Source organism: Sinohyriopsis cumingii, unplaced genomic scaffold (genome assembly GCF_028554795.1).
Source record: "Sinohyriopsis cumingii isolate HCF-2022 unplaced genomic scaffold, ASM2855479v2 utg001527l, whole genome shotgun sequence".
NCBI classification, from domain to species: domain Eukaryota; kingdom Metazoa; phylum Mollusca; class Bivalvia; order Unionida; family Unionidae; genus Sinohyriopsis; species Sinohyriopsis cumingii.
The window spans coordinates 2,587,990-2,608,003 of record NW_028316012.1 but is presented as its reverse complement, the minus strand read 5'-3'; the positions used below and the strand labels follow the sequence as shown (position 1 = coordinate 2,608,003).

Below are 20,014 nucleotides of genomic sequence, written 5' to 3'. Positions count from 1 at the left end.
GACAACCTATCAAAGGCAGAACTAATGAGTAAATAACATGTTACGTTCACAAACATCGATGCTGATATAAGAGTGGTACACTGTTTTGTACATATAAAGAGGAAATTGAGAGAGAGAGAGAGAGAGTACATGCAAACACTGGGAACTTATTCGCAAACCATTTTCAAACATATCGCCTTTACCTCACTCCATCAAACACGTTTGTCTTTTTGTTTAAACAAGGTAGAAACACAAATGCTGTCATATACAATAATATCAAATTAATATTATTACTATTGAAGAGTTGTATAAATGATTAAATAATGAAATAAGGTATATCTATTTATAGAACATTAAACAATATGTGATTATGATTGCAATTCGTATATCTAGTTCTGTCCTGGAAAACAAATGCTTTAGATATACATATGCCAGTTATTGTCATCCAGTTTACGGAGAACTACGCGATAGAAATAATTGGGAAAACAAATATTATATTATGGTACTTATAGTCTTGACAGAAAATGCAAATGAAATTAAATAATTAAACATTTCACTCTACAAACGTGATGTTCAGTTCTCAAATTCATTTTACAAATCATGTGAATGTTATAACATGAATGTGGCCTTCAGAAAAATACATTTTCGCGACAAATAACTGTCGTTTTGCCGTCTCATTTACGCAAAGTGTAGTTTGTACAACATAAATCCACTTTCAAACCAAAATGATTCACCAAGTCACATTTTCGCAGCTACATTAAGACAATTACTGTCAACTTCACGTCTTAATACTTGTATTAAGAGACAGGCATACTAAAGTGTTGCTGTATGGCATTTTAAACGCGATAACCAATAAAAAATATCGTACTTTGTTGTTCAAATGCCGATATCATCCAATATATTTCTGCAAAGTATATGAAACAATCGTTTTTTACAAATTGCGTGAAAATGATAAATTATTCTCAACTCAGTAGTAAAGATATGAAAAACCTTTACTTCCTTAAGGAATTACTCCAAACCAGTTTCATAATCATTGTCTATCGATATCAGATTCAGACTCGGATCTCATTCATTCTGGTTGTCTTCATCTTCGATGTTTTCTCCTCCGTTATGGTCAAAACCGTTCCTTGAGTCATCGTCGTTTGCATTTTCATCGTTATTCTCAACAGTTCCTTCTTGATTTTCGTCAACGTCCCAGTTCTCGTCACTGTGGTTACCTTCGGCTTCACCATTCTCCTCTGAGCAGTCAATGAATTCATCATACCAAGCATTGTCTTCCGGTTCGTCATATTCTTCATATTCTGGAATATCGGCTTCTCCCTATATATATATATATATATATATATATATATATATATATATATATATATATATATATATATATATATATATATATATATCATCTTAACATTACCGCACATACTCAGTATGATTTTAAATATGATGCCAGTAAATATTTTCTAGAAACAATGAAGTCCTACAACGAGTCAAAGAACACATGTGGACAAATAAACTGACGGATATAGAACCATATACGAATCTGATCTATTTTCCACATACAATATCAAATAAAAAGCTCCCTGAGTTAGTCTGTTTTCATGAAATTGTGTTATGTAGCATAATTTCAAATCGTAATTTGAATATAACCACAGTTTGACGGAGACGTTTTAGATGTCTCTTTTTCTCAAGGTCGATTAGTGAAATAAAACACATTTAACATGCCATATTTAACTAATATCATCGCTAACTCTTTTAATTTGCCCCATATGTAACATACAAAAGAAAAGTGACAAAACTCATATATTCTTAGGCATGTCCTGCAGAAATATATTAGATGATGATATGGTTTAAAAATTTGTATATTTTTGTATCATTTTCTTTGCACCGAATACACTGTAAATTATATTATTCTTGCTGTAGATTAATATATTTGATTAGTCAAATGATGCAATCCGCAATGGTCAGCATTGTCATTACAAAAATCTTTAATGTATCCTGCAATATCTATACAACCTAACAATTTATATAACTAATGGAAGGTTTTAACTTCTATACGCTATCTGCTGAACTCGAATTTATATTATCGATAGATTCAGCACAAGTGTAATAAATTGTAAATTTTACTACAAGTTTATGTTATTGTTCCACTTACAGGCTCATCTATGTCATCATCTTTCTTGTAATACGTTCGTAGGTCCTAGATGAGCTCTTTCATTCCTTTCTCGAACAGGGCTTTACTACTGAAGTCAATATATTTTTGTCCTGAAGTAATAAATTCAAGCCAATCATCTTTTTGGAAGTTCCTCTCCAACACCAGAGGAACTATTATCTTTTTCTTCTCAATTGCGTACTGAGCCTCTGGAAATGTATGTTTAAAGTCTGTCTTTCAGCACAACGGTGACTAAACATTTTACAGTGTGTATTTAGTGTAATATGAATGTCGCTAAAATACTTGTGCTTTGATACCGTATCGTCAGCCATAATTAAGAAAATTTGGAATTGTGCAATTCAGCCGGGTGCAGACTTACAACCCAAAATATATAAAATATTAATTAAGACATGTACTAAGGAAGTTTACCGAACTCAGCAGTTTTCAAAGATATCACTTATGTCAAAATGTTGTATAGCCATTTATTAAATAGTCGTTTTCTTTCATTATAGTTTTATTAATTGCCATATTTCTTAGACTGACATATATTTCATCACAAAACCACTTGAGCGATTTATATTTTATGTACGAAGCATGTCTCTTTGTGGTATTTTTTTTTACTTTTAACGTAACTTGAAAAACTTATCAGTATTATCGTAAACGTATTGTAAGTATTAGTTAACTGGCCTACCTTTAGGGTTAAGATCACAAAGATGTTACTGATTGTGTACCATGCAATGTTCTATAATTCTTATTTCAAATGCCATCCGATATATGTAACAAAACAGGCCAGTAACCATATATATATATATATATATATATATATATATATATATATATATATATATATATATATATATAGTATTAAATGTGCGGCAATACGTTCTATCACAAAGTTTTTGCTTTGAAAACGTAAAACATAGCTACAGGGATTGGAGCGCACATAAATATTTGAAATGAATGGAGGATTAAATCGGAAATAGATTATATTATTGAAATCAACAATACAATTTATATATATATATATATATATATATATATATATATATATATATATATATATATATATTGTTTTATCTGTCTTATCTGTTTTATTACTTTACTGTCCCTCAGTGTAATCTGTTAAACACAGCAATAGGTTGTTTATTATTCCTTAGATGTGGTGTCAAATAATTGGTATGTTCAGTAATAAGGCAAGTTCAATTTTCCTAATAAACCCAATCACACTATCTGAAGATTAAAAGAAGGTACCGAAGTTTTAATTCCATGAATTACGGTTACATAAATTTACATTTTGATGTGACCAGATGCATTATAGTCAAGACATCGGCTGCCGCTAAAGAATAATTTTAGCATGTTTTCTATGTACCGTTACGACTACTTATTAAAAGTCGTACACAACATATTGATCCAGTAGAAAACAGCTAATTTTCAATATATCGATCATAACAAAAAATATGTTCTACTTTTCGAAATGTGGTTGGGTGTAATATGATATGTTAATGTATCTTTCTATGAAAAGCACTGAGCGTTTCTTAATTAGATCGCAGCGAATGTTTATCTGTAAAGTCCGATGTATCAATAATACCTGATAACATTTGTTTGCAAAAGTTTTTCCCTCTGTGTAAAACGTATGTTCGCAGTTTGAGTTTCTGAAACTGTTTGTGTATGCTCACTAACTCAGATCAGTCCAGATCACAAACATTAAGGCTATTGTTTTACTTTTATATTTTATATGGAATAATATATCTAATTATATATAGATACAGGTCATGTTGAATGCCCCATGCAAAACTAAAACTGCTTTTAGTTCAGTAGCACAAATAATTCACTGATGATGCTCTAAAAGTATTCTTGAAACAATTTAATTAGGTTCCTTGAAGTATATTTCCCTACACAATATTTGGAATCCATACTGCAATACTACTGGATAGCCATATGTTGTTGTTGGTTTTGTCATTGATATTTTTAAAAAAGTTTATTAATTTTTTAAATTATTTTTTATTTGTTTAACAGTACGACTTACCTAGTTTATATCAGATAGTACTAATTCCACAACTCACCTGATATCACGTTGTTCCTTTGCTAGCAATGCGATATTTGGTGAAGCTGTTGTATAAACACAATCACAGAAAGACACTTTCCCGACAGCATGATCTAATTGTAATTATTTTCTGAGAAACTAATCCAAGTGAATTTACATGGAAACATCTCTTTAGCATACATCATTTTGACAACATTATTCGATAATCAGTGAATCTTCTATTTAGGCAAATCGAATCGCGTAGTATTGTAGTATTATATAACACCCGACTTAGATGGCCTAGATCGTGGTTACACGATTCTTTAAGCTGACGCTGCATGTAGTGGAGTTTTCGATTTAATTACTCTACACTAAAATGTGAACTCGTGATACCGCAATAAAATTTTACTCAGATTTTCTAAAAGGCACTTATGTGTATTCTTCTGAGGCTATAACATATCGATTGTTATCTCCTAATGTTATTCTCAGTAATGTAAAAAAAATGACGTGCAAGGTCGCGTTGAGAAAAGATTAGGAAAAGGTTAGCTTTTCAAGCTTGAGGGATCGACCATCTGTCTTAAAGCTGCGTTATGGTAAGCGATCTGGAGATGGCGATATGAAACGTATGTAAAATTGACACACAGACAGGCCAGACAGAGGTGGAGGGAAAGAAAAAGGACCTGGCTTGAAGGATCACCCAGACGTTTAGTGACATTTAAATGAGTAACATCATCTCTCCGCTTGTATAATAGTGCATGGAAGTAGTCTGTAAAGCAGACTTTTGAGAGAAGATTGCTCGAATATACCAGAAGCATATGCCAATGCTTGAATGCTTGTATCAACAAACGATTTAGTACAATCGTTGAATTTCATTATAATTTTGACTGTACTTTTCAACAATAAATCTAACTGAGATGTGTGTATTGTTCATCATTAACTGTGTTATGCAATTTTATTTACTAACTATAGTTACACAATTTTGCGTAAGTAATACGACTATAGTCTTGAAGTTGGTTGCATCATCTCTATTTTATTGTGAGGAACAACTGAAAACAAAAGTAGTTGAATATTGCACATATTAAGCCAATAAACCGAAATGCTTCAGTTACAATTTCCACATTTTTAACTGTTTACCTAAAGAAAAGAACAACACTAATAATTACTGTCTTAATTAAAATGTAAACATACCCTTTTTGCAGTTTACACTGTTTCGGTACTCTGTCGACATACACACTAGAACGACATATGACTTCCGTACAGCATCAGCCATGCCATCGTAAATATTACCACCCATATTTTCTATGTCTCTCCACACAGTGTAGCCATGTTTCTCGAGAACATCTTTGATTTCTTTAGTTAACTTTTTATGCTTGTGGTTGTAGCTGATCATAATGTGGCCCTTTTCTTGTTCTAGATCATCTCCTTGCAAGCCTTTCAAAATAATGTTATTGCATGTTTTAATACCTGATGTATATTTTATCGTTTATATGTCAACTTTGTTTACTTATGTGCCTTGTCTGCCGATATATTCAATTTTCATTACTAAGAGAAAAAATAAGGGTTTCAATTGTATAGTCAAACTGATTAGACGCATTAACGGAAGCAATAACCCTCTGCGATTAAATAGTCCAGATTCGTTCATAATGTCTCAACCAATGAATTGATGGTATCTGGCCAGGTCATATTACTATACATAAATCAGAAGAAACTATGAAGTGCACTGATAAAACTTCCCAGTACATGTTTCATATGCCATCAAACTGCCAAGATCCCAAATTAACATGCTGTGGACATGATAATTGTAAGTGATACATCGATGCATCTTTGTCATTATTTTCAACTGTGTGTTTTACTATTCAATCGTTTATCTCCTTAATAAAATGTTTTTGTTACACCTGATAAAGATTAATTGTGTTATTTGTACTATACTATATATATGTATATATAGATTGCTTTTGGGTGAAATCTCTTACGATGCACACATAAAGCGCATTATATATATATATATATATATATATATATATATATATATATATATATATATATCCGTCTCATATTTACAATACTGCTTATTTAGTATGAACTATTTATATTTGCAAGTTTCAATGTGGTACAATTACATTTGTAAAAACATCTCTGACAAACATAATGTTGTCCATGATATAGCTAAATTCATATACGATGTATGATGTATTGATGCAGTTTCCTCTGCTGTCAACTCTGTTACACATATGTACATGTAGCAAAATAAAGATATTAATATTAAACCTGTGGGGTCTTTCCCCGATGTTGATCCTGAACAGCCCATGTGGAAGATAAATTTGAGTTTCAGTTTTCCTGAAAATGAAGCATATTAAATAGTAATTAGTACTATTGCATTGTTTCAATCTATTTGTTGTGTCCGGCGAAGATTATTTTTTGAAATGTAATCATGATGAAAAATGGCTCATATAAATGAAATTTACAAATCTTCTAGCTCGAATGCGATACAATTTTCCAGTGAATCGCAATACCAATTTGAGAATAAATATATATTTGTTTCGACTTGCTTCATGTCTAATAGAGTTAATACTTGTATGCAGTTTCACAATTTTCTATTGCATTGTTCTGTGTTACATGTCTGATCTGCACCTTGCACAAATTTACATATACAAATGAACGTAACAGGTCAAGCTACTACTTATTGCAGATTGAAGTCATACAAATACACACTTCGATTGACACAATAAATACAAATTTCATTCATTGACTAATTTAACTGATTGCAAAGGTAACAGAGTGAACGAAAACATATGAAAAACTTGTAAAGATACATTTTTTTACTATAACGGATTAACACAGCCACCTATTGCATTTCCAATTAATGGCGGGAAGTAAATGCATATATATTATTTGCTCCTTATTGTTAACACATTTGAAACTTTAGCAAATGAATTATACTATACCTCCTTTCTCTCATATCTCCTTAAAACAACATGCAAGAAATACTACTATTGCCATTACTACTACTGCTTCTGCGGCTATTACTAGTATAATTACTATTTATACCAAGGTAAAAACGCTAATAAGGACTTTGTTGATATCACGTAACATCATAGGAATAGATTATTGGTTAAGTAATCAAATTTCTCTCTTTAGTGTTATTGGATGGAAGGAATAATTCAGGAAAATGTAATACGACTCCAAATATTCAAATACAGACGGAAAATAAAGAACTTTAACTTACCTTAAGACGGAATAAATCTTATAATGCAACTATTAATATGAAGGCCATTTCTCGAAAACAAATAAGAAATAATAATTGACATACAGTATACAGATATTTTATTTGTCACCAAATTAATTTGCATATATGATTATTTTGATCGCATTACATAAATTTGCTGGTTTGGATTCAGGTTGTATATCAACTCCGAAAGTTTTGTTTTTCCGTGCATGACTAGTACCCGTTCTCTAAATATACATATCAAATGTATTGTCCTGAAAATACTGAGTTTGAGAATAAAACTTAATTTAAATAATTAAAAAATTATTCTTAGACAGTTGCATTGAATGTAAAGAATGTATCCTATATATTTTGTAACACGTTACTTCAAACGTAAAATAGTTAATACATATAGAAACATTTGACTTGCATTTTTACAGACACAAATACAATTTTGTAGTTGCATTCAAGGACGTAAATAATAAATTTCAGAAATGATATATACATGATACACGCTGTGAGGTCCCATGCAAAAATGCTTGTCAGTGTGAACTTTAATCGAGAGCTTTATGCATAATGATAGTTATCGCAAACATAACAGACTAACTAAAATAAACAATTGCCATTTCTCAAAATATTATTTTCAATGCTATGTTTATGCTTGAAAAAAAATGTATAGATGTCATGATCAAGCTCCTCATTACAATTAAGAGAATATAATGTATATAAGTGAGTTGCTTACAGGCTAAATGTATCAATGGGAGGAGGAATCAATATTCCAGCAATAATGCGATTACTATTAATGTGCGATACGAATTCAATCCATATCAATATTTAACATTATATTCAAAACTATTCATGTACAATATAATACATATAGATGAAGTATCTACCAGAACCCATAATATTTCAAAACCTCCAGGCTGAGGACAACAATATCAGCAAAATATGATCAAATCGAAGTTATCATTAACATTGCATCAATGAAAGTACAGTTGAGGCACATGTAATTAATTACGCAACTAACAATTTTTATCGCAGACAATAATTCATCCGATACATAGAAACATTTATTATACAGCACTCTGTATGAACCGCTTCAGATAGCTCTATTATATGCAGTCGTGTATTTAAATGTCACCAGATTCAGTCCACTGATATAAGCATGCATTTGTTTCTATTATACATTCCTCTGTGTTGTTCCTTCTTGGCTGTCATTTTCATCGTGCATCAATCGTGAGTCGAAGAGATTCTGCCATACCATCTTTCTTAAATATCAGGCATCGTATCACGTTCTGCTATCATCACTACTCATTAATGTTTCGTTCTCATCCAACAGACCCCAGACTAATTTTACTACTTATGATCACTTACCAATGCTTTTGTCTCGAGTCATGTGTTAGTGCGGCTTTCGTTACATTCTGTGCATTTTTCTCTGGTTTCCTCATTAGTAATCCACCAGCCGGCTCCCTTATACATGTTCCGCAAACTTTGATATATATTTTATTGACTTTGGTATATTCTCATTTTGCAAATGCAAGTCCAAATCAGCGTCACAAAAGAGGAAAGAACGAATTTCTACTTATAAAATCATTTGCTCAATATATCGATGCATATCTTGGAATCCTTCTTCCTTCCCCATACCTAATTTCGAGAAGGGTCTTTTCGTTTCGAAGTAGTTTGAGTTAAGTTTTAGTTAACATTGAAGAGGTTATTAAATCATAGCTCATATATCTTCTCACCGGTCTAGCTATTTTGTGAATATTGAAAGTTTGCAAAAAAGGCATCAATGTCCTGTTTATTTTCATTAACCGTATGAATTATTGGATTTTATGATTTCGCTGGAACGTTTTGCATTTTCTTTGCTACCCATGTTTAGTCTGACTCTGCCTCTTTGTTAATTTTTTTCTTTGGTTCCATTTTTTTATCTATCCCTCTTCTGCACCGATTGCACGTTGGCTACCGTCAATTCAAACATTCCATCTTCTTTCAATTTTTCATATTTCTAGACTAGTTCATTCATATTCGTATAACACATATTCTTCTCCTAAGCAAAGCCTTTCAGCCCATCCACACACACACGCCGCTTATGATAGCCTCATAACGTCATCCATTTGTATTCAATTTCCAAACTAAACGTTACATTTAAGGGTGATACAAGCATATGGTCATAAACCATGTAACATATAAAGCACAACCAGGAAAATTTTGTAAATTTCAACAAACACACACACACATATATACCTAGAATAAAACAATATTAATAGCTAATAGTATTGTGAATCAAAACTCTACATTTAAGATAGTTACCAACCTATGGTCTTAGCCTAAATAACAGAAACAGACAACTATTAAAGTTTGGTAAAACAATAATATATGTCTCTGGAATATAAAGTAAAAACTTAAAAGTAACTATTAGCATTATGAATTAAATCCCAAATATTCTTAATGTGTTATTTCACAAGTTTATACGTATAGAATGTCAAATAAATTTCAATAATCTTGAATGTGGTGATGTACCAATAGTCTTGACGTATTATAATCATATAATCCAAAATGTCGATGAATGACTCCACATCAATTCCATAGTTGAGGTTTAGTTAGATAAGTCAATAAGCAATTTGTATTTCAAATTAATGATTTAAATAAATGATTCCCTTCATATTATATCTAGACACAACTAGCAATACCTCTAGAGATTAAACGTTTACCGCAATAGTATTGTAATGCGTAAAAAGATCAACATCTTAATGAAACATTACGCCATATTGTAAATAAGGCCAGGCCTATAATTTAAGTTTAAATAAACATATTTAAAACAATAACATTAGTCAGGTTGACCCAAACCTTATACCCGAAATTACCAACTATTGTCTAGTAAACAATATACAATAATATACCTAACAAACGAAACTAATTGATGGTCAGTCATTTCTAAACCATTATTCTAAATGTATAATTATGGCTAATACAAATATTAAAATATAAACTGAAATGTAATTATCACAGAATCAGACCATGAGTGCTTTATTCCCCTGTCTTCGGACATGATCCGGATTCAATTTAATGACACTTCACCAACCGCGCAAATTAAATGCGATAATGACTGGATTTATATGTTTGTCTACTAGCCTCCATTGATAACGCTGCTACTTTATTTTCATGTTTACAGACGTTTTGGTCCCTATAGTTATTTAGATGATTAGTATACAAAATAGTTATGCATAAGATACATTATCATTCACACAAGCAGTAAATATCGCCGTTTTCAGGCTTGAATTATATAAAATCCTAAAAATGTATGTTACTCCATCAAAATCCTATAGCTGGTAGCAAATGATTTTAAAAGTAAAGATGACAAAGATTTGTAATATATAGAAATATTAATAAAGCTGTTTTTTTTTTCTTTCTTTACTTTAGTTTTGATTTTATTGTTTGCAAGATATTATGGGTAAACAGTTGATTGCATATCACACGACAGAATGAACAAGGATCAAACAGGCGATTTGACATGGTAACTTGACACATCATTCGCCCTTCACAACGTATTAAAGATTTATTTGTCCTTTATGATAGGTAATACGACTTACATGAAATAATGGGGGAAAATGCTCATTCGTTACATCATGTTTGTTTTTAATCAATCAACATGCTCTGTAATTTAGTACTGTTGGTGTGGCAAGCTCACTTACACTCATAAAAGTTACTTCATATGAAATGATGAACAGTTTATGAGAAGAAAAAATATACATTTAAACTGATGCAAATTAAATCAGAAGATAAATTAGCCATAACGAATCCAGCCAAACATCACAAAGAATCCAGTACAGATCATTACTAAGCAACAATAATTGACTTTGATTTACATACCTACGATAATCGCAGAAACGAATTAGTGACTTGGTTTCTGATCCCACAAGTTACAAAATGTTGCATGAAAATTGATTTTGTGTTTACAAATGCGTAATCTCTTAAATAGGAAAAGGTATACCTAGCTGTACTATACGTTTAGAAAGATATTACTGTGAGCGTTATAGCTAGGGATGCTTTGTTACGTCTTTGTCATAATACATGCATTGATGGAATTGTTTTGAACGTTAACCAAGCGGATAAGGATTAAGTTACTAAGACGATTTTCGTAGCAGTAGAACCGAAACTACAGCCTAGAATATCAATATAAAACATCTGGAAGAGGATCTTCCAATCGTTCACAAATGATTTTAGTCATTTGCAAAATATGCACAGACATGCCAGTTTAAACCATGTAAAATACGGTAAAATAACATCCTTTCATTATATGCGTCATAACTCTTAATAAATCTTAATTAAATTAAAGTCGATCGCAAATTTGTGTAGTTTTAGTTTTTGTGTTTCTCTTCATACCTACTGGCTTTGTTTTCTTTATGTGTCGCTAAAAAAATATTGCGCAGAAATATTTTAACTCCTATCTGTATGTTCGCCTTGATAGGGCAATAACAAAGTGGGAATCGACATATTGCGAAATATAACTGTGAACTAGGAACTTGTTATGCAGATTTTAAACGTTATTTCATTTATCATTCTTATAATGGATAGCGTCGCAACTGCTGTAAATAAATATATGATCCATAAGTTAAATATATTTTTCTTTGTCTCGTTTGTCCGCTCTCTCTCTTTCTCTCTCTCTACACACACGCACACACACACACACACACACACACTCACACTACATACGTAAATATAGATAGAGACAAACTGTATAAACTGGCCGAGATATAGCCTTTGCGATGAGATGGAATTCCGAGTTTTACTAAATGCGTAAAAGAACTCACCTGGTTAATGTAATCGGTCTCCGTTTGCGGTATCTGCCTACAATAACCCACTACAACCTAATGACTTATTGGTCAAAACGATTTGTACTAGAAAATACTAGAATCGTAAGCATTGTTTGGAATGCCGCCCTTCGATAAGAGTACAAAATATGTTCCATACATTTTTTGTAATAAAATTCAAAGTATTTGCGCTTATGAATTGTGTATATTTGTAATCATTGTAATCCAGGAATGCATATCGAAGCTACCTCTCCTTGATTACAGAAACGTGTTGCCTAAATCATTTACATGAAGTATGGGTTGTACTATTGAGATAAACAAGTAATTCGTAAAAACATGAACTTAAAGCGATATATCTATAGTACTACAAGTTACAGATTAAGAATACAAATAATTAATTTATGATTTTCTCAATATGATTTCACATTTACGTCATTAATATTGTGCTTTCGATGCAAGAATATGCAAGAATATGCGATGAAGTAGGTTTCAAACAAAATATTTTAACATATTCAATTTATATCTGAGACATTATATAATGGTAACTTTTGCTTAATATGTTTGAAATATTTTGCACACTGCTAGGTTAATTTGTCTTACCTTGTTACCTTCTGGCAGCACTTGTACCTTGTATCGAAAAGTAGCACCTTTTAGTTTGGAACGTTTATGTAGTATCACAATATTCGCATGATAATAAAGGTGCTCCTTTATCTACAAACTACCATATGCTTTATGTTGTACCTGCTGCTGCATAAAATGGCAAGCACTATACAATTGTCAACCATGTTTGACTTAAACCTTTTACCAAATGTACACGGCAAAAACATTTCGTTTCAAGAGAGTCTGCAACGATAACCTACCCTCAGAAAAGAGGTAATATATCTTGCACGTGGGATGGTCCATTATCTTAGCATATAAGGCATCTTGGCATGAAAATACACGCTACTGCTAATAGCAGTAAGTGATAAAAGGAACCGATACTGAAAGTAGAGATCAGTCATTTCACACGAAGGTTTGGTTCAATGCATTCGAGTACATACTTATATATCCATGATCGCAGCTCAAAATACAAGTATCAAACAATTTGATCAACGTTAGACAAGTATATAATATATTCTACTTTACATTTTGGCATCTTAGTAAAGTCTTCCATCAACGCGAAAAGTTTGTAAAATAAAAACAAGTCACGCGGTGGAAACACACATTTAAAACATTATTAGATACATTTTTAACCGAAATCGATTTGATAGGGAGGAAATGTCCCTCTGCCTTGGTCTGGAGTGAAATCAAAACCCACATCGTGCAACCTCCTGCATAATCATCGAATGCAATGCCATAGCTGGAGTTAGTCCCCAGCTGTCATGTGGCTTCGTACAGGGACAAGTTCGAACTCAAATAAATCTTCTTGTCACCAAACTTAGGATCGATATGTCGGCTACACAAGGTCTTGTCATCGCTGCTGATTTCTATATTGGACACGTTGAATTGTTTAAACTCAAAAGGATTGTTTGGAGGCTACGTTGAATTCAAGACCACTATAATTCATTGGATGCTGTGCTAGTAAAATGAGTTGGCAATCCACCTCAGTTTGATTACTGTCATTGACTTCCATCCATTGAATCTGTTGTATCACGAGTGATAAAGGCCGTGGCATGGTTGTCAGCTTTTTACCCTCCTATTTGGAGGTAATAAGTGTATTGTTGGCATAGAACTGATTGTAATCCTTTTGCGAATCCCAATTATATTTTCATTAGTTCACACACCACACACACCACACGCTGCACAGAACTTTCCCCTACAGACACAATTTGATAGCTTAAAAGAGTTTGGTAATCCTCAAGCTCTTCCTCTGGAAATCGTTGTTGTATGGCCTCCTTGTAAGTAGTAAGATGAGTAGCAACTAAAGTCTGGAAAGCTTTCACATGAATAAGTCTTCTTATAGCATTTAAGTACCATTGGCTCCGACATTTTGACAAACTCTCGGTAAATGCGTTCTCTCAACTCCACGGGCAAACTACCATGTTCTCTTTTAAAGTGTCCATCCAATGCCCTCCAAGAATCAGGAAAGGTATTCGTTTACTTTGTAAACGAGCATAGTTTTAAAATGGAGAAATTATTCTGAATTTGCGGTTCATTTGCATTTTGACAAGTTCTTGGTAAATGCGTTCTCACTACTGCACAAGCAAACCAACAATGCTCTCTATCCCGATATTACTGAGGTTGTCCCACTAAAGGTAGGTAGTGATAGAGACCATCGAGCATGTTCCAGGTAAGCTGAATATTTCTGTTCCAACCGGTGAGGTGATACACCGCATCTGAAGCACTTGACTCTATCCCCTTCGTTCAAGTAGATAAATCCGGTTCTGGCTAATGTTTCTGGAATAGACACTCCCATATATTTAGGCCATTTTCATCGGAAGGTTCGCATCACTTTACATGGTAGATATGGTAGTAGTAGTAGTCATAGCGTAGTTATCAATATGTGGTACGCAAAGCATACCTGCAATGACAAAGCACAGCATCGGAATCGAGTTATTTCTCGCTTGATACTTGCTGTTTAAAATTATTCATCTTTCTAGATTGGCAATGGTAGTCACAATCAAAAATCGTTCTTGGATGTTGTTCCTTTTTATATTAGTCGCAATGAAGTCTCCAGCTTGTACATCGTTCCTTTTGTATGCCTAGTCTTCCTGCACAGCGATACTGCCGTCTCTAAGGTACCGTCGTACCTGCACCGTAGTGTGATTGGTGGAAAGGCCCTCAAAAGATAATGACAGTGTGGAGACCATCAGGTATGTTCTGGAATAGCTGAATCCGTATAGATACATCGATCCTTCCCCAACCTCAGACCACAACTGAAACACTGTACTTCGTATCGCAGTCTCATGTCCCAAGTAGATAAATCCTGTTCTAGCTGAAACATTCGATGTGGGTAATCCTTTCCCATCCGTGGGCCATGTTGGAAACATTTCCAATCGACTGGCACAGTTACAATAGTCAGGCGAGAAGACATGAAAATATAATGGTTTGAACTTGGAGTTCTCAGTGGGTCTCTCACTCGATTCTTGTTGTGTCGATGTCATCCTTATTGTTGATGGCTACAGTTTTTTAATCATATTTTATACCAGTGAGTCCATACGGTAAAGTGAAGTGGTTAGGAAGCCGCACTTGCTTCTGGTACATAATTCGATACACATTCTCTAAAGGCCGACTGATGATTTGGTGCGTGGCTAAACGTACAATCTTGTGAGGTTGGTAGGTGGTAATTTTAAAATCTCCATTCTCTCCAGACTGCAACGCTTCTTTCAATATCCCAAAAGTATTCACCATTTGACAGGTGCGATAACTTAGTCAATCGTTTCCCTTTCATTTGATGTGCACTTCTTTTTGGGGGTCCTTGTATTCATAGCGGTATTATTTGGGACCTCCACTTGCAAAATTCAGAATCTTGTCGTTGGGATGTTCGTCCGTCCAAGTTCCCAAACCGTCTCCTTCGATGACAGAGTGACGTTGACCCAGGCGATCGATGTAAATGCGAGTGTCGGTGTTAAGTACAGGACGCGATCTCCTATTCGGTGTAAGGTTTCGTATAATTTTAAACGAGCAAGGGTTGTCACGTAAGCCGCAATGATGGCATTTCCAAATTCGTAGGATTATATAAAATCCAGTTCTTCTTCCTAATTAACTAAGTTCAAGTCCTCACAAACGACGTCCACGTGTGTCATGACTTTAGTTTTGATGTGAATCATCTGGAAGAAGCGGGAAGGTTCTGTCAAATACACCACTTAGCCCCACAATCAAGTCAACATCATTTTGGCAAACGATCGCCTTCCTTCGTTTGTCTCGATATGATCTAAATTAATACCTTCCTGATCACAGTATTTCTCTTTGAATTTATTTTGGTCTTCGGGAATTTGGAAGACTTCTAGTTTCAGTTTTAAAAAGTCATCCACGTAGTCTGCGAAAATGCCGTTCTGAGTTTGGTAGCCCTTGTGGTATTTCTCTCTCTTAGTAAAGTGCTAAATTTGGTACACTTATAATAGCTGATATCCCAGGTCTAGAGTTTTAATCATATTCCACGCTGACCCACGTTCCTGTCAGTGTGCGTCCTTCCTGGATGTGCTGACAAGGATGGTCTTGGTTGCACGTTTTGGCACAAGTACGGCAAAAAGGGAAACATCAGTTTTCCTTGGATATGTTTGGTAAAACTGGATGGTACAAGTCCGTGGGAGGCAAGACTTTATATTTAATAAATTTTTCGTATTGTCTAGTGTTGTCCACGTCGATGTGTTCCGTCAGCAAGTGCAGGTGCCCTGCGGAAAATTGACGATAGTTGCACACGTAAGGATACAGCGAACGCATGTTCAGGTATTTGATGTCTTCTCTTTTCTCCTCGTCGGCGCAGGGCAGCAAAGAGGTCATCCGTACAAACTGTCCCATGGATTCAGAGCGTCCACCAAGGTGTAACTTTCCACGATTCATTTAACTCGGAATCGGTTTTCAAACGGTGATCGTACTAAAGTTTCCACATTTCCACCATTTGTTATCCTTGCTGTTCTAATTTCAAGCGCAACTGAATAGTGGCCTGATACAAGTGGTCCTTGGTACGTTTCAAAAACTGAGTTATGGTGTATGTTTGACGGTAGCAGCTGAGACATTCGTTAAATAAGCATCCGTTAAACAAGTACACGTTCTTATAATTTTCTAAGTCCCAGACATCTACCGAACACGTTCCCATGGTCGTTTCGCCTTCTCCGTTTCGGGATTGTTGGATCCATTTGTCTTTCTTGTCGCACAAGTAATGTAGCCAGCGTATGCCTTTGATCGATTAGTGGCGTTTGTCGAAGCTCGATGAGCCACGCAGAAATTAGTAATGTTATTGCCAGTTTCTTGCATGCATTCAAAATCGAAAAGGATGAAATTCCCTTTCGTTTGGGCATCTTCTTCTTCATATTTGAAATGATATTTTTGAATGTAGCATTCGCGTTTTAAGTCCATGATTTGTTTACAAATGTGACCATTTCTTTCTTGGACATACGTGAGCCTTGGCATTATTCGTACGTACGACGTTTTCACAAGTAGTGCAGTCAGTGCGCTGGCAAGCAGGGGATATCAATCGTTTATGTTCTTCGCCAGGACATGGCTTAGAGGCCAAACAAACTGGACATTTCGATCCACAATGCTTGTGTAGCTCTCGGTTGTTATAGACATAGTTACATTTCTCTCAAAAAATATATGTATCCTAAGAATTCGAAATCTTAATCGTGATGATAGTTGTGAATGTATTTTCCCTCTTTGAAATTTCTGCCTCGAAATAAAAGAGGTCTACACACTTCTTGACGGTGCACTTATAAGGTGTATCATAGAACCAAGGCGTCTTGCAATTTTTCCATTTCAGGAATGCCACAGGGTGTGTCTTTGGACATTGCCGCTTGCTGTAATAGGAGTTCTTCTTCTCTTCGTTTTTCGGCTTGGTTCGATTTTTAAAAATATTATCAGGATCTTTTCCCTTCTGCCGTGTCGTTTTTATCGGCATACGTTCGTTCCACTACGATGGCCCTGGCAAAACACATCTGGTATTGAGGGTTGTTAATTAGGACGAGCCTACGCTTGTTGTTACTAAGGTCGTCCACTAATAACTCCTTTTTGCATCCGGTCCCTTTGGGAAGAGAAAGGTGGACCATGTGCAGTGTCGCTTTTCCATCAGTGATGTGAAACTTGTCGTTGGATTGATGTACGTGTTGAACCTTGTCGATGAGTTTGGAATGTGCCAATTCTGATGGCCTGCTAAACTCGATCCTAACGGGGGACTTCAAACGGTCGTGATCAATGTAAAGTGTCAGGTGATCGTCCTCTTTGGCTTCACATTGTCGTTTCAGAGTGGATAACATAGAACCCCATACATCGGTGATTAACTCTTTTGCTTTCTACAGCGGTATGTCGCAATTGAAATCTTTAAACTTCACATTTTAGGTGTAAGCCGTCGTTCTAAATTTTATTGAGGAGCGCTTTTTCGTCTCTCAATGTGGTAAAACGTTTAGGGTGATAGCGGTCACTTTTGGTTTGACATGGACTCTCTGGGTCTAGATTTAGGCTCAATCATGTCATCTTCAAAATCGCTGGCATGGATTTGAGCCAAAACGTCAGCTCATGTGCGAGGCCATATATCGTGTATCTGCCTCTTACGCTCTTCATCTTCTTTCTCAGTGAAATCATGCGCTCGTTTCGTCTTGATAGAAAACTTGCAAACGACTAAATTTTAGACGCAATGGAGTCCCGATATATAAGATTCGTGTTTTAAGGCTATAAATATAGTTGGGTTTTTCAATAGGAATTTCCACAAATTGAAGCTATAAATAGATGCTATAAATAGATACTAGCATTTTACAGAATGAATTTCCACAAGCTGTGACTATAAGAAGTTAGTGGATATTTGTAGGAACATTCACAGGTTGTAGCTATAAATAGATACTAGGATTTTCAACAGGATCGTCACACAAGTTGATACTATATATAAATACTAGATTTATCCATTTTATTCTAAACCAATGTTACCTAATGTTCCGTGATTTGTTTAGTCTCCGTTAAATAATCTCGGAACCCCTGGAACAGATCTATTCTTATTATGTACTTACTTACCGACACTTTAGCGACACAATAAAGACACAAAATAGGGACATATAAATGGGACATGATACAGACATATTTAGGGACATTAAAGCTACGCAAATTTTTTAATCTGCATAGCTATAGCATACCTAATCATGCACAAATATTCTAAAGCATAACGCATCACAAAGATTAGCTCAGCTGACTACTCAAATCTATATAGAAAACTCATGTATAATTAACGAGGATGTCTCCTGATTGGTTCAGCTGAAGCTAGGATTGTTTGTGTGTATGTATCTGTGTGTGTTTGTGTGTTTGTGTTTGTTTTCTTTCCTTAGCGAAAAGCTTGTTTCTTAACTGAAAAGTGTTTTATGTGTGTATGTGTGTGTTTATGTGCGTTCGCGTGTATATGTGTTTGTTTTCTTCCCTTAACAAAAAGCCTATGCCTTAACAAAAACGTGTATGTGGTGTATGTGTCTATGTGGTGTATGTGTGTTCGCGTACGATTGTATGTATTTGTGTTTTTTAATTTTTCCCTGAACCAAAATCTTATCCCTTAACAAAAAAGTGTGTGCCATGTGTGTGTTTTGTATGCACGCGTCTATTTGTGTTTGCGTGTGTATTTTGTTTTTGTGTGTCTTTTGTGTGCGCGCGTACGTTTGTAAATGTATTTGTGTTTGTTTGTTCCGTAAAAAAAAATAATAATAAAAAAACATTGTCCCCGCTCAATGTCTTTGTTTTCTGTGAATGTGGAGTAGTGTGACTATAACCACTAACTCTTTTGCTGATGTACTTGTAGGTAATGGGGTGTTTTAGATTTTAAAAAATTCCTTCTCCACAATGTATTGAAAGTAAAGAATATGGATTTTGTAAGTATGGGTGTGAAGTTTTATATAAAAAGTATTTTAGATTAACACTCTCATCACTATGGAATGTTTGGTAGGTGATTGTATATCTATACAGTTGTGTTTGTTGTCCAGGCGTTATAGGCGTTTTTGCGTTATAGGCGTTTTTCCGCTGTCATTGTTTGGTCCCGACTGAGGTAAGCTCATTTGCAACATTGACGCTAATATCCAGTACAATTACGTCACCCGACCTGTTCCATACATATTGTTCCTTTACTGACCCAGTTTTGCTGTGTTGCTATATAGGCCAAACCTTGTAACCATATAAATCTTGTCCATGAATCGTCTCAGGGTGTTTTGTAATGGTAGTTCCCATTGTCAGTGAATCGCCAT

General features: G+C 34.4%; 1 protein-coding gene across 3 annotated transcripts; it reads right to left on the bottom strand.

Annotated features, from left to right (window-relative positions):
* Positions 1-243: 243 nt before the first annotated feature.
* On the bottom strand, positions 244-12,904 carry LOC149772021 (uncharacterized). 3 transcript variants are annotated; one of them, XM_089947953.1, is made up of 5 exons: positions 12,768-12,904; positions 6,420-6,488; positions 5,340-5,582; positions 2,132-2,337; positions 244-1,299 (listed from the first exon to the last, which is right to left on the bottom strand). In XM_089947953.1, the coding sequence occupies exons 2-4, from the start codon at positions 6,457-6,459 to the stop codon at positions 2,177-2,179; spliced, it is 444 nt and encodes a 147-aa protein (XP_089804079.1). In that variant the 5' UTR covers positions 6,460-6,488; positions 12,768-12,904; the 3' UTR covers positions 244-1,299; positions 2,132-2,176. The 3 variants fall into 3 exon arrangements, with proteins under 3 accessions (XP_089804079.1, XP_089804080.1, XP_089804081.1); XM_089947954.1 differs by lacking the exon at positions 12,768-12,904 and adding an exon at positions 12,168-12,761; XM_089947955.1 differs by lacking the exon at positions 12,768-12,904 and having other exon boundaries at positions 2,132-2,241; positions 6,420-12,761.
* Between the last annotated feature and the right edge of the window lie 7,110 nt (positions 12,905-20,014).